Source organism: Pimephales promelas, chromosome 3 (assembly GCF_988280905.1).
Source record: "Pimephales promelas chromosome 3, fPimPro1.hap1.1, whole genome shotgun sequence".
NCBI lineage: Eukaryota > Metazoa > Chordata > Actinopteri > Cypriniformes > Leuciscidae > Pimephales > Pimephales promelas.
Window position 1 is genome coordinate 23,135,740 of NC_142771.1, and position 15,335 is coordinate 23,151,074.

Below are 15,335 nucleotides of genomic sequence, written 5' to 3' on the forward strand. Positions count from 1 at the left end.
ACGAGCACACCGAACTCTAGTACCATTAGGAACACTTTATTTTATTTAGATTTTCATCATTATCATTATTGTTTATTTTGCAGACATCATTTTCAAATCGAATCACTGTCATCCTCATCAACAGCAATGGTTTGTTTTTTTTTTAAATCATAACACAATTTTGTTGTCAAAATGTACACATACAAGTAGCATATTTTAATGACCATGTTTTTAATATTTCATATTTACGCTTTTAACTAGATCAAATTAAATTACAGTCAGAATTATTAAATGAACATGTACATACAATTATTCAATACATACATAAAGAAAATAAATATAGTCATCATAAAAATAAAAAATAAAAATGAAAATACACACATTTTACAAATTGTTCCCCAAGCTCTTAACCTCATTTGTTAATGTACACATCATTTTTATTTTTAACTTCATATTGTCTTATTCCCCGAAAGTTTTAGTTCGTCGTCGTCTTGGTTGTTTGACATGCATCGCAACACAGAAGCTAAACAATTTCTCTCACTTGTTTTCCCTTGACCCTCCCTCCCTCCCTCCCTCCCTGTCCCCCGTTTCTCCTCCTCGATTCACCTCTTGTTGTCTTTTATGGCTTGCGTTGTTGGAACGATTCAGTCCATCAGGACTCATTTCTGCTGGTCACTTGCTTTGTCCGCAAGCATCTTCCCTCTCGCTTCACCTCCCAGTGTTTCTATCTATCCGCCACCACCAGCTTCCCTTTGTTTGCTGACTCGCTCTGCTGATCTTTCATCTTTAATCTGAATGTAGAAATAAAAAAAGAAAACGCCTACTGTAGTAGTGACTGAGCAAGAATTGTGCCCTTCGCAGCCTCACGTGTAGCTCTCGGTGCGCCTGTCTTTCTCAGCTTGTGCTCGCTCTCCTGATTGAGAAACACATACAGCCAAGTCTCGGCCTCGACTGTGCTCTTTAGTACACTTCCTCTGAACCTCACCGTATGTAAACATCCCTGAAGTCCAGGTGGATCTGCCACAAACATCCTTTGCTCTCGAGAGAGGCAGCCATTCTGAGGAACTAGGGCTGCGGGCAGCGCCATTGAAACGAAGGAAGGAAAGACAAGCAAGTTCATCTACAGATGTCCCATCAGCACAGACACAGGAAGTGAGAAGAGACAACGACAGAAAGAAAGATTAAACAGTCATCCGATTCCTCCAATCATCCCATTTCTTACCACTCACTTGTGTCATACATTCTTCATGTCTTTTGTCCTTTTTTGCTCTTTTTTCCCCTCTTTTTCCATCCCTCTTCTGTTATTGCAGAATGGTCAGACCAGTAGAGTTATATTTATAAATGTATATATTCATTGCTTTTTTTCTGCTTATCCCCCCTCCTCCCCGTGAATGAAATGTAAAGCCGGTTCCAGCTCTCTGACAACGGCGCCTCCTGTGTGCGAGAGAGAGAATTATAACACATCGTCACGATTTTGTGCGCTGAAGTTAAGCCAAGAAAAAGCATCATCAAAGACCAATCCCAGACGGAAGCCGCAGACATTTTATCATTTTGAGAAGAACTGTGCGTTTTAACAAGGATGAGCTGAGGTGCACTACACTGGATGGCTGAAAGCTGTATCGTACAAGATGCATTTGTGAACGGCAGGCGTCCATATCCTACAAAGTTTTGCTGACACCGATTCCACGTGACTGATAACGATTCACACACAGCCGCAAACACAAAGCACACGATGAATCGCAATAAAAACATGAAAAGCAACATTTGACAGCACAAAACAAGTTTGACAGCACAAGACATTTAAGGAGCATGCGAAATATGTAGGAGGGGTCAATCAACTCCATTGTGGCCCTGTAAGGAAACCCAACAGAATGCTAAAACTCTTTCCGTCTAACTCGTAAATGAGTGAATTTTTGAAGTATGAACACAGAAGGTATTCATTAGCAATGGTGCACCGCAATTCTTGGGGGCCCTGCCCACACATGGTCATTAAATACTTTTCTCTTTATGCTTTTCTGTTCAGTTTTCTAGATTTACAAAGTCTAAATCTTGTGGGCTACAGCAAGTGAACATTTATTTTTTAAATGCTTTAAATTATATATATATATATATATATATATACAAGAAGCTATAGCTAGTCATGTCTCACCTTTGCAGTCCCTCAACAGGAGTATGTCCTCACTGAGCCAGACTCTGCCCTTGGAGATGCTGGAGAGACAGACCAGTGAGATTTAGTCATAAAAAAAAAATTAATTCTAAACAGCATTATACAGCTTTCACTCCTGAACCACTTACTCATAAGGAAACAATCTTCTAACAATGTTTATCTGAGCATCAACACTGTCATAAAGTTATTGTAGAATTAATTGTGGGGATTTCCACAAAGCCTTGTTTATCTTTGGGTCTCTATCCTGGTTATTTTTTCAGAAGCCTTTCCTTACCTAATTAGGTTTTGCCCTTATTTATAGTTTCTTATTGCAGAATTTATTAAAACAGTCTACTTTTCTACATTGTAGCACTTTGGGTCAAATCCTGTTGCTTTTGATGTAGATAAATAAATAAAATTTCATGAATTTGTAATTACCTAAATTTATCAGGAAGAAGTAACCTTCAAATATGACTGCTGTGGAGTGTGTAATGCTTACTGATCACTTGCGTGTTGTATTGTTAGTATGCTATATTACATGTACACGCTTTGTGTGTTTTATCTGATTGGATAGCCATCTGATCGTGAAAAGACCAGGTGTAAAGGCCTTCTGAAACATTTTCGAGATGGATTTAAATCTGATCAAGTCACTTCAAGAGCTGGTCTAAGACGCATTCCAGACGGATCTGGACAAGTGTAAATGCATCTGATTGTTGAAACCAATTTAAAAATTTCACTCCTCGCAATATGTTAAGAACGAATGTGTGAAAGCGTGTTAAAGGCTACATGACATGTTATAGCCTTGTATGATGGCAACACGCGTCGCCGCAGATCTCTTCAGCAAGCTGATGCGCAGACTGACTCAAATGAAACAGAAAGTAACCCTCAAATCAGTAGTAAGAATAAACTATCACCAGTGCTGATGCTGCTTTCTCTCCTATTGCTGTCTTAGTTCTCGAAATGAGCGGATTACGAATAAAATGCAGCTCATATTTGTTTCTTTCGTTGATGTGACATTTAAAGATCAGATTTATATTCATTTGCGGTGTAAATGGATCAGTTTTAACAAATTAAATAGCTATCCAATCAGTTCAAAAACCCTTTATCAATGATATTTATGATATTCATTTCCGTCTTTCTCTCCCACTACTTTCTTGTGAACTGAAAGCATCAAAATCCCATTATTAAATGGGATTCCAAAACTGAGAAGACTCTCGAGCTCACCATCGCTCTGGACCTTCCTCAGGGTGACCGAGGGTGTAGAGATGGCTGAGGCACGGAAGTTAGCAGGCAAGGTCTCTGAGGAGTCAGAGGTCACTCCCCTCAGATCTTTCTCCCGGAACATCTTCCTCCATGAAGGGGAGCGGGTGAACGTCTTAGTGCCGTCCTAGAGGACGAGAGAATACTTGTTAATTGAATTATCAGCCAGGTCATTTCAATACAAAATACAGTTGAACGTTCAAACTGTCTATACAATCTAAAAAACCCTGTAAGAGGAGTGTCATTATACTAGTGTGTATATCAGTGGTGGGAGGTGGATGATTAAAATCCAGCTGTGTTCATGTCCCATGGCGCTCACCTCGTCTGGCCTCCTCTCTGTTCCCATGGCGATGAGGGAGTTATATTCTTTCTCCAGAAGTTGTCGTGCCTGGATGTGGAATAAACATAGCTCACATGTAATCAACCCAGACCGGGCAGGAGTAATGAGTAGTCGCTGCTTTCATCTATGAACAGGGTATATACAGGAATCATGGAATTGAATGGAATACCTTTTAAGACCTTTTTCAAGACCCCTTCCATACATTTTAAGACCTCATCCCCCCTCTTCAAGTTTTAACCATTACATCGGCGACACCTTACATTTGTATACTGATTGTAAGATAGCACAACTAAACAGTCTTTGTTTGCGATAACTCTGTTCACTACAACATATTGAAGAGGCGTATTTGTAACAACAACTCTTATAACTGTCTGGAAACCATAGCTCTTTAGTGGTAGCCTACACGTCTCATGAAAAACACCTGACTGGTCAGATAGTTTACCTGTGATTACCAAGGAGTGCTTGCTTTGATACACCAGAGCAGAGTGTCAGTAAACGAATATTCATTCTGTAATTATTATTCGCTATTCGCTGATGCAATGTTTAAATTCAGTCTAACTTTATACTTTATGGACAAGCATACATAACGAAAAGATGATAGAAAATGGAATACCTTGGAAAATGTCATTTAAGACTTTTTAATGGCCTTAATTTTCTATAAATTGATTTATCAACTTTTAATACTTTTTAAGACCCTGCAGACACCCTAATGAAGTTCTTATCGTTTTGAGACTTGATGAATAAAGAGGTTTTTTTTTTTCATTCAGTCAGTCCCCACATCTACTGAATAAATAGACTCTGTGTATATACTGTAAATATAAAGGCTGTCAATATAAATGTCTGCCTTTAAAATTGATGTTGCAAGCGCATTAATGTCAGTACCATTAGCTGCAAATTGAATTTAAGAGAAAAAAATTGCAATTTCACAAAAAAACTATTTGCAAATAAACGTAATGCATTTCCCCCCATTTATTTGATTGACTTCTGATGTGCATCTTTATTCTGTATGTGTTTTCACAGTTTATGTGCATGATATTCCCTCATACGTAAAAGGTAGAACCTACACATCACACTGTCCTAAACCAATCTTCTGAAGTGTTTTCTATGTTCTTTTGAGATGGGACATGTACTACTAGTACTACATATTTGATGATGTTTGCATCATTGATAATCATTGTCCTGTTTATTACTGTGAAACCGTTTTGAAACACTCTGTATTGTATAAAGAGCTGAAGAAGTTGAGCTGGCTTGACTTGAAAGTAGGTTAAAAGATCTACATATCTGCAAACAGTCTTGTGATTGTACCTGTGTGTTCTGATTGGGTATCTGCAGGAGCAGGGCGAGGTCAGTGTAATCAAAGGTGTCGTCCAGGGCGAGCAGGGCCCCATGCACACCGCTCTCAGTCAGGTTATCTGCATACTCCTTCAAGCCGATGGACTGCACCCAGCACATCACGCGCTCGTTTGACCACACCATCACATCTGCAGAGGAAACACAAGGGATGGACAATGAATAGAATTCCAGGCGGGCGTTAACTACTGATCATTATCAATTTCCATTTTGGGTGATGCTTGTGGATTTCAACTTTTGTTTCAGTTGCTCCTGATTTTTCAGATGGTACTCTTATGGCCACTGCACATTTGGACACATCTGCTTTTGTTTCAGACAAAGTCTTTGTCTCTGTTTTGTATTTTCATGGTATCCCAGAGGCTTTGCATTTGTTTTGTTGACTCAGCTTCTCCAAACCCAAGTTCAAAGGAAGGAATGCAATCATGGCAAACAGTCAAACCATTCCTCCAGAGTCATTTACATTGTTAATATCATGGTGTCTTTTATCCAAAGCGACGTACAATTGCTATATATGTCAGAGGGTCAACTAGGGGTGAAGCGTCTTGCTCAGGGACACATTGGTGTGTCACAGTACTCGAACCCGGGTCTCTCACACCAAGGGCATGTGCCTTATCCAATGCGTCATCAACACCCCAGTATAGTTGTAACCCTCCACTGCTTTTCAGAGATTTCATTCAGGTCCTGCATACTCATTGGTTTTCTGGCCTCTTCTGCATATTTGAACCCTTTCCCAAAAATGACTGTATGATTTTGAGATCCATCTTCTCATACTGAGGACAATTGAGGGACTCGTAGACTACTATTTCAAAAGGCGGAAACATTCACTGATGCTCAAAATGGCAACATCATGATGCATTAAGAGCTGGGTTGTACAGCAGGGGTGCCCAATCATATTGCTGGAGATCTACCAACCAGAAAAGTTCAGATCCAACCCTGATTAAATACACATGTCTGTAATTCTCAAGATCTTAATCACCATAACATAATAAGGTTCAGCTGTGTTTGTAAACGGATGAACTTTACAAGGAGGTAAATCTCCAGGAATAGGATTGGGTACACCTCTGATGTACAGCATGAAAAATTATTTTGGTATTTGCTACATAGCAGTGCATGCATACATCTCTTTCCACTGTAGTGCAGGATAGAGTTATTCACTCATGCTTAATTTAGTCTCAAATGGCATGAAGGCATCTGTGCTGCTATGCGATGAGTAACTTCTAGATCAGCAAAGGCATCTGTTTCTAATCAAGGTACTGAATGTGGCGGTAATGGCACCTTTAAAGCAACTCAAAACTGTGAGGTTAATAATGTGCTCTGTGCATCTGAGCTTTGATCAGTTGCTCTTCAAATGTAAAATCTCTATTGTGCCATTGAATCCTGTGCATAATGGAAGGTTGGGCCACTCAATGCTTTCCAGACGTCATTACTGGTAATGTATGTTATTATTAACAAATGCACTCTGTGTATACACCCTTCCTCTCTCTCTCTGCCATTTTCTCATTCACTGTCCAATGTTTTGATGAACTGTACATTCCACGGGTGACTGTTGTTGCTTTTTCCCTTTTGTACATTGTGTTTATCAGACTGTTCTGCTGTACGAATTTGATTGATGATGCAAAGCAAAAGATTAACATGATAAAACCCAAAGATAACTTGGAGAACAACCAGAAAATGTCCTGAAATTCTTGCTAGACCAGCTAAGACTAACATGGACTTCCATGCTCTTTCAGGCTAGTTTATGCCGGTTTAGAACTGGTCTAGCTGGTGGATCAATATAATCCATGCTGCAAAACTTTGCTGGTTGATCTGTTAAAACTAGTTGATGAAGGACCATCTTCCTGCATGAACAGCAGTGTAGATAGTGTAATGGAAAGAATAAAAAATGTACACTAGCATTCAAAAGTTTGGGGTCAGTAAGATTTTTTGGAAACAAGTCTATGATTCTCACAAAGGCTGCATTTTTTTTTTCAGGATTCTTTTGATAAATAGAGAGAACACAGAATTTATTTGAAATATAAATCTTTTGCAACATTATAAATGTCATTAAAGGGATACTCCACTTTTTTGGAAATAGGCTCATTTTACAACTCCCCCAGAGTTAAACAGTTGGGTTTTATTTTACCATTTTCGAATCCATTCAGACGATTTTCTGATATTTAGAAGAATATCAGTAACCAGACAGTTTCTGGTCTCATTGACTTCCATAGTATCTAAAACCAAAAACTGTCTGGTTATTGATATTCTTCTAAATATCAGAAAACAGGCTGAATGTATAACCCTGAGGGAGTTGTAAAATGAGCCTATTTCCCCAAAAAAGTGGAGTATCCCTTTAATGTAATTTTCAAATTTAAATTTGTTTGTAATTAATAAATCATTACAAGCTACAATAGTGTTAAAAGTGTGTTACGGACATCAGTATGGGAACCAGAATCATGAGCAACCTATGAAAAGACCACCGTTGTATTCTATGTTGGGCTTCTGTGTTAGCAACAGTAAGCAAGAAAGAGAGATAAAGGAACAGATCAAAAATAATAACCTTTATTCTGGTGTTGGCTCTCATCTCTCCTCCTCTCCAGCTCCTTGCGGTCATAATTGAGGCGCTTCAGGCACATAATTCCATAATGCATGCTCACCCTGTGGGGTCAAAAGGTCACAAGGGTCATGGAGGTCACAGGCTATCTAAATTAATTAGGTCATTCCACCCTGACAAAGTGTTACATGACCCCAGGCACATTAGATTAGGAAAGGCCCTAAGACACACACCTGCACCAAGAAAATAATTGATTGGCATGACTGGGTGTATTCAAACCAGGAAAGTCCAGAAAAAAGTCAAAATCAATTATTATTATAAATTTTTTGGTACGGTTCGCTTTCATACTGCTCTTTTTGCAAGTGAACCAAAATTTGTAAACAAAACCACACGTGTGCTAAGGTCGTCCATTCATTGGACAAGGATTCTCAAGTAGGGAAATCAGTGCAAAAAAGGGCTCAGCATGGAGATATTTCGTACTGCAATATTTGTTCTTTTACTAATTTTGTGTTATTCTGTACAAACGCAATATGAAGAAACTAATGAGTATTATATGATACAATGTCATCTATACATTTTGAGACGACGACGACGTGCTGCAAGACGGTTCCGGTGAAGAGAACATTCTCTCGTGTGCCTACCATGGCATGCTGACAGTGGCACTTGACTTTGATTCATAGAGAGGGGCTATGTTCACACATTCAAATATTGAGATTCTTATTGTATATACTGCTAACAAGTGCTGTCAATGTTAACACTTGCCATTAATTTTGTCCAGTTTAACGTAAATTAATGAATTAATGCCCATTGTGTTACGTAAAGTTCTTGCAAATGGGTTGGTTCATGTTCACACTGTAAACGAACGGTACCAGAGTTTGTTTGGAACCGTACCGAGACCACCTCTTCAGCTGGGTCTCGGTTCGGTTGTTTGGTCCGCACCCGAGTTCGAATGCTGTATTCACACCTGCCCAAAAGGTCCGCACCAAGCGGGGAAACGAACTAGAATTCGATTCAATCGAACCAAACAAGGCAGGTGTGAATACACCCTAAGGATGATAAAGAGAAGGAATAATGAAGTGTGTGGCAGCATTTAACAGATGGGGAGAGGGAGAGAGAAAACACCTGTGGAAACTGTCCACCATTTTCAGCTGCCCACGCAGCTCTTTCTTGGTCAGATGGTCCAACATGCGAGCATCCACCAGTGACTCCATGAAGTAGCTTCTGTACTGGGGCAAACCCAGACTGGGCAGCCAATCATTGCCCACCCACTCATGGTTCATATCTCCATAGGCCAGGATCTACCACAGAGGAAGGCCAAAAAAAAAAACACACACACACATTTCAATTTAGATTTCACAGTTGTTTTTGAGTTCATTTATTGCAGTGTGTATTTGATGCCTACAAATCCAAACTTCAATAGGTTTAACAATAAAGGTTTGGGCCAGTTTATGAAACTTGTTTTATTAGATCAGCACTGTATCTTATTATTATTATGTTTTGGCATGCACATGAATTTTTATGCCTAGCATACAAATATTTAAAATTGTTTTCAGTAGCTGAAATAAAGATAAAATAAAATATAAATATTCAATAAAAACATGCTGAAATACTAAAATTACAACAAAAAAAGAACTAATAATAATGACAAAAGCACTTAACAAAATTACTAAAATTAAGCTAAAATACATAAAAATGAAATAAAATACTATATTATGAAATAGTAGTACTATAACAGGCATAAAAACAGGAATAAAAAGCTGTTAATGCTATTACAGCTATTAATGCACATTTCCTTTTGTAATGTCATTTTAACATTTAATGAAAAAATAATTGTAATATTTAAAATGTACAATTATACAATAATAAATTTGTGTCATTTAGGCTTCAATTTAAGCTAATTTAGTCTCAACCATCTGTTGTCACCATCAGTTTCGAAAGTGTTTAATGGATGTATTGACGTTACTCACCTGATCCCAGCTAATCTCTTTCAGCTCCTTGTGTGCAGAGGTGATAGCATGATAGGAGAGAGGTGAGGAAGAGGAGATAAGGAACACAGCAGAGGGGCAGAAGGAAAGACACATCGATGGACAGGAAGAGGGAAGAAGAATGAAGAGGGAAAGCAGGAAGAGAGGTACAAAGGGAGGAACAGTTTGTTAGTGACCGGGTCATTAGTTGGAAGCAGTTCACACTGAAACAGAAAAAAGAGGGAAAGTTGAGGATGTTCAACGCTACAGCCTAGCCAGACACACAGAGGGGGAGAGAGAAAGAGAGAGAGACGCATCAACACATGTCCGATCACTCCACTCTCTCCGCATGCCGCCTCTCATACTGTCCACTAGAAGGCAGGGTGCTTTACAATCCCACACATTTTATCTATATGAAATGCAGTTTAAAAAAAAAACGGATGAAAAAAAGCAAGGTGGTCGAATTAATACAGAACAAAAACTGAATATTAGAAGTGCTTCAATGGTGGGTATTGCACAAAGGTTTTGTGTCCAAATCCATTGCTTTCTGAACTGTATTTTTAGAATTGATTGCTTCAACATTGTTACATCTACTTCTTCCAAACTAGTAACCTAGTCAGAGAAACAAAATTAAACATAATTCAAATAATAATTCAAAACACAAAAAGTGTTGCTACTAACTGGTTTGGTTGCTGCAGTCAGGGACTCCATCTCAGCATGGGTCATCCACACGTTACTGGTTGACTGTGGGAAGAAAAGAAAACAACACATAAAGTTATCAGGATTACTATTATTAGATGTGTTATTAAAGTGGGGTGAAAAGAGTCTGAGACAACATTGAAGATATGGGATTAAAAATCAAACAATCTGTTGAACATTTTAAAACTAATAAAAGTTAACTTATGATATAAAATTAATACAGATATTTAAGATTCTGCACTATTTTTTATCACTAATTATTTGTACAAATTTTTTCATATACATAGGGAGAGTAAATGATGAGAAAATTAAAATTCTTGGGTGAACTATTCCTTTTGTGGTCTCAGATTTTTGAAACCCACAGTAATTCTATAAAAGAATAGTAATTATTTGATGGTGCATTCAAGCGTACGGAGCGTGTGCTGGCCGGGGCTGAGGGACTGGTCAGAGACACCATCTCTTGAATGGCCAGTCTCAATTTGAGGCGGTGCAGAGGGTTACTAATGCCAATCTCTCTCTGGATCTCTGTGTCTGACAGGTTAGCCATGATGGCTCCACTCTTCACGTTAGCACGACATGCTGCCACGTACCACGCTGGCATGCCCACCCACAGCTGAGAGAGAGAGAGAGAGAGAGAGAGAGAGAGAGAGAGAGAGAGAGAGAGAGAGAGAGAGAGAGAGAGAGAGAGAGAGAGAGAGAGAGAGAGAGAGAGGAAAGTATAAAACTTTGAGTCAGTTTTTAGGAAAGTAAAAAACTAACAGGGCATCAAAGTAACACAGAATGGAAGTAGATGATAATGCCAAATTTTCAAACAAAATATATATCAATGTAAAACGAAACAAGCCCCCTTTTTATCCATTGCAACACTTAGATATGGAGCCATACTTCCAGCCAGGAGACAACAGTGGGTCCATCCCAGGATGCAAAGGGTAGCCCCTGTCGGCATGCCTCCTCCAACAGCTCATGTCTAAAAGAAAGAGAGGGATGTTTATTCAGTACAAAGAATCAGATACAGAGTGTGAAGGAAGCTACTCATTTTCCGAGTAAAATTACTTCTTCTTGCTGCGACGGTCCTTGTCCACCGGACCGGCCATCTTAGTGAGTCCTAGGGGATCCACAGAGCCCAGGTCATCTGAGGGGGTCGAGGCTACAGGAGACACAGAGATGTTAACGGTGACAATCAAGTGAACAGGACTGACTAACACGTTAATTCCCATTAAAGGAATTCCCATTCCCAGTGACATAAAATTGTCACTTTTAGGTCAGTTTATCCTGAAGCGATTAGTGTCCCATAGATTTCCAATGTAAGTTCCATTGCATTGATATAAAATAAGATTGAATACAAATGTGTATAAAGCTTTTTTGGAAATCAGAACATTCCTTTAAAACGCCCATAAAGTCAACATTGGAGTTTTAGTTTATGTCTATTAGCTTTGAAGCTGCCTAGTGCACAGTATTAAAATTCACACATTCACTATACACACCCATTTCGGGTCAGTTTTGAAAAGGTTTTTATAAATTCAACAAGGATACAATAAATAGATAAAAAATGACAGTATGGACATTTATAATGTTGAGAAAGGATTTATATTTCAAATAAATGCTGTTAGTTTGAACTTTCAACCAAATCAGCATATTAGACTGATGTACAGTAACTTGAAGGATCATGTGACACTGAAAATTGGAGTTATGATGTTGAAAATTAAAAAAATTAGGGAATGAGGGAATTTTAAAACATATTTAAAAAAAACAGTTATTAAACTGTAATAACATTTCACAATATTACTGTTTTTACTGCACACATAAATGTAGCATTGAAGAGCAATAAATTAGATTATTCTGTCAAAAACTTTTTTAATTACCAACCACAAGCTTTTGAACACTAGTGTACTTACTTTGTATTCCAGGAGAACGTACCAAAAATATTGATGACTCATGTTGTACTACACAGATTTTTGTCCAATCACATGCTCTCTATAGAATGCACTCCCACTAATGTTAAAGCAAACAACTAGCATACAGATCTTATGCGTCAGATAAACAAGCACGCAGCCATCTTTAGAATATTGTCTTTTAACTTCTTTAAAGTTTTGCGGTCGCTTTTTATATTTCTATGGCATCGCTGCCGAGAAGTAATTAGACGGTGAAGTGGATTTACTTATTGTAGAGTAAACGAAAGTTATCATGAGCAATGTAATGTTTCAAACAGATGTCTTAACAAATGTCAGTAGACCTGGCAAGATTCTAAAATGAGCCGTTCATTTATAAATAAGATTGCAGTGAAAATACAAACCGGAGGACAAAAGACAACGAGTGTGCAGTGCTTAAAAAGTGCTATAAGGTCTATACTATAGCAAATCATGTTCAATGACTGTGACAAAAAAAAAAAAGTTATTTGTTACTTTAAAAGGCAATAAGCCCGTTGATATGTCTCAACCAAACTAATACTTTTAATAGGAAATAAATTAACAATTTAATTGCGGGCCTTTAAGAAACATTTCCTAACATTTCCTTTAGATTTTGCTGTATTTTTAGGTTAGACTCACCCAGAGATGCTGACTCACGTCCAGGCTGACCCATTCGGACCTTTTCCTTCTTCCCAAAGAGCCGGCCGATGGAAGACTTGATGCTTTTCTTTTTGCTGGCCTTGTGGAGGGAGTCCTGGCTGCTGTTTGAGCTACTGCCATCAGCTGAGAGACTGAAGTCCAAAGAGAGAGACAGGGAAAGGTCAATTATACAAGGAAATTAAGACTGAAGTGTGATGGGAAAGACTTTTTGCACATCGAAAAACATAAATAAATAAAGAATATCATTCATATGCACGGTGGGCGATTAACGCACCTTCGGAATTCACGACTGTCATCCAACATTGCACCAGGGTGAGTGTGCGTCATCCTGTCCAATCGCAGTGCACGAGGGGTGGGAGGAGGGGTGGAGTCCAAAAGGGCAAGGGACCTGTCGTCATCTTTGTTGTTCTGATGGGTAGAATGGGATAGAGTCAGCTGTTTGCACATGTTTATTCAACGTGTGATAGCAGTACTTCACACATGCTCCTACCTGTCTGTCTGTCTCACGTGCTGGGGAGTGGGGTAGACGGGGAGTGGAGTGCCCGGAGCTGGGTGGAGAGGGCGATGCCAGGGTGGAGGATGTGAGGGACGGGGGGATGAAGCCACGTCCTGTGCTGTCCCGTCCCAGAGAGCTCGGGGGAATGGGAGGGCCATCCAGAGCCACACTGCTGACTCTACTCTCAATTTCTTCAGCACGAAGCTCTGTGCTTTCCTTCTCTTCCTGAATCAGCCTGAGGAAAATATGACAGGTGGGTAAGACGAAGGCCTCTGCAGGTTTCATAAAGCTAAATGAAAGACGTTCTTTTCCCCAAAGAACACTTAAATGGAAATTGCCATTATATTTTATTTTTTATTTGAAAGGCCTTGGGGTCAATTATAAAATTGAACACTTGGAAGCTTATAAACTCCACTAAGGGAGCAAAAAATACAAATTTACCTTAAATCTAACAAGGAATCAATTACAAGTGCTGCATTCCCTTCATACAACATTTCATATTAATTTTGAAAACACTTTTGTCTCCAATTTAAAACTTTAAGGCATTCAATAAAAAAATAATAATAATTAAAAAAAGTTAGACATTTGTGACTTTTTTAAAACAAAAGAGAGACATTTTTTGTGCATGTGGTGTTTTTCTATTTGACTAGTTGTCCAACAATCTACAAGTCAGTAAGTTTATTCAAATAAATATAAAATTTGAGCTCAGTATTTTTTTTAATTAATGCTTTAATTCAGCAGGGATGCTTTAAATTGATTAAAAGTGGAAGTGCTTTTATAATTTGTAAAATATTTCTGTTTATCAAATAATCCTGAAAGAAATTATCACACTTTCCACAATTGTATTAAGCAGCAAAATTTTCAACATTAAATAAGAATAAGAAATGTTTCTTCAGCAGCAAATCATCATATTACTGTAGAATGATTCCTGGCGGATCATATGTGACAGTTTTCAGAAAACTCAGCTTTGACATCACATAAATAAGTTACATTTTAATATATATATTAATATATTCAATATAGATATTTTAAATTGTAATAATATTTCACAATGTTACAATGTTACCAACTAGTCAATTTTGAAAACATACTGATGGTCGCTGCCATATAACATCCCTTCTGCTCTTTCCAATTCTCCTCCCTTTCAGAGCGCTCTGCATTTCTCTATTTTAAATGAAAGTTTGATTGTTCAAAGCAGTCTCCAGGTCCCTCTGTTTCGAGTAAACTCACTTAATCTCTTTGTTGATGGCCTCCAGCTGTTCCTGTAACATAATAGCGAGAGTCTGAACATCTGTCTGGCCACTTGGTGAGAGCAGCTCTGAGCCGAAGAGCGTATCGCGATCCTCTTCATCATCAGAACACCTGTCCTCCACGCCGCCCTCAAACCCAGTGCCTAGCAAAGCTCCGGTGTCCCAGTCGCCGTACTGCAGGAGAGAAAGGCAATAAATGACCTGTTCAATTTCACATCATGCCATTTTGTTCACCAATTAGCAAGTTCAAACAAAGGTGTTCTCACTTTGCTAGTATCCTCCCTCGCACCGCCCCAACGTCCACGATGAGCCCGTCTGACCACTCCTCCTGTGCCTGTGTTTCCATAATGATCTAGGTGGGTAGTGGAGCCAGCGGGAAGTGACCCTCCTCCTTGGGAGTACCTCAGCTCCAGAGCACTTCCTGGCAGAGACCTAATAAAGAAACAGTGGAGGTCATGGTTAGAGTTAACATAGAAATTTGACAGTTTACGTGATAATGCCCACTTTCACTTCACAATCCACAAGATTCCTGATGGATAAAATCATAATTTTCCTCACTAAATACCACTTTATCGATCAAAAAGTTTGGGGTCTGAAAGATTTCTCTTTGAATATATTTTAAAACACAATTTATCCCTGTGATGCAAAGCTGTATTTTCAGCATCATTAATCCAGTCTTCAGTGAAACACTTTCCTTCAGAAATTTTTCTAATATATTGATTTGCGGCTTATTATTATCAGTGATGAAAACAGT

At 38.6% G+C, this 15,335-nt stretch overlaps 1 protein-coding gene across 5 annotated transcripts in view; it reads right to left on the minus strand.

Annotated features, from left to right (window-relative positions):
* Positions 1–20: 20 nt before the first annotated feature.
* Positions 21–15,335, minus strand: part of ppfia3 (PTPRF interacting protein alpha 3) — a 39,221-nt gene continuing 23,906 nt past the window's right edge. For 4 of the 5 annotated variants that reach the window (XM_039687065.2, XM_039687064.2, XM_089128516.1 and 1 more), the window contains 17 exons: positions 14,848–15,013; positions 14,562–14,755; positions 13,326–13,566; positions 13,110–13,243; positions 12,815–12,966; positions 11,322–11,415; positions 11,154–11,235; positions 10,681–10,881; positions 10,251–10,313; positions 9,573–9,599; positions 8,728–8,903; positions 7,612–7,709; positions 5,031–5,206; positions 3,705–3,773; positions 3,350–3,512; positions 2,129–2,187; positions 21–1,413 (listed from right to left, as the gene is read on the minus strand). In XM_039687065.2, coding sequence (XP_039542999.2) covers positions 2,141–2,187; positions 3,350–3,512; positions 3,705–3,773; positions 5,031–5,206; positions 7,612–7,709; positions 8,728–8,903; positions 9,573–9,599; positions 10,251–10,313; positions 10,681–10,881; positions 11,154–11,235; positions 11,322–11,415; positions 12,815–12,966; positions 13,110–13,243; positions 13,326–13,566; positions 14,562–14,755; positions 14,848–15,013 — 2,083 coding nt within the window. In that variant the 3' untranslated portion in view covers positions 21–1,413; positions 2,129–2,140. Of the gene's footprint in view, positions 1,414–2,128; positions 2,188–3,349; positions 3,513–3,704; positions 3,774–5,030; positions 5,207–7,611; positions 7,710–8,727; positions 8,904–9,572; positions 9,600–9,864; positions 9,979–10,250; positions 10,314–10,680; positions 10,882–11,153; positions 11,236–11,321; positions 11,416–12,814; positions 12,967–13,109; positions 13,244–13,325; positions 13,567–14,561; positions 14,756–14,847; positions 15,014–15,335 lie in introns of those variants that run through there. The other variant, XM_089128518.1, reaches the window with a different exon arrangement.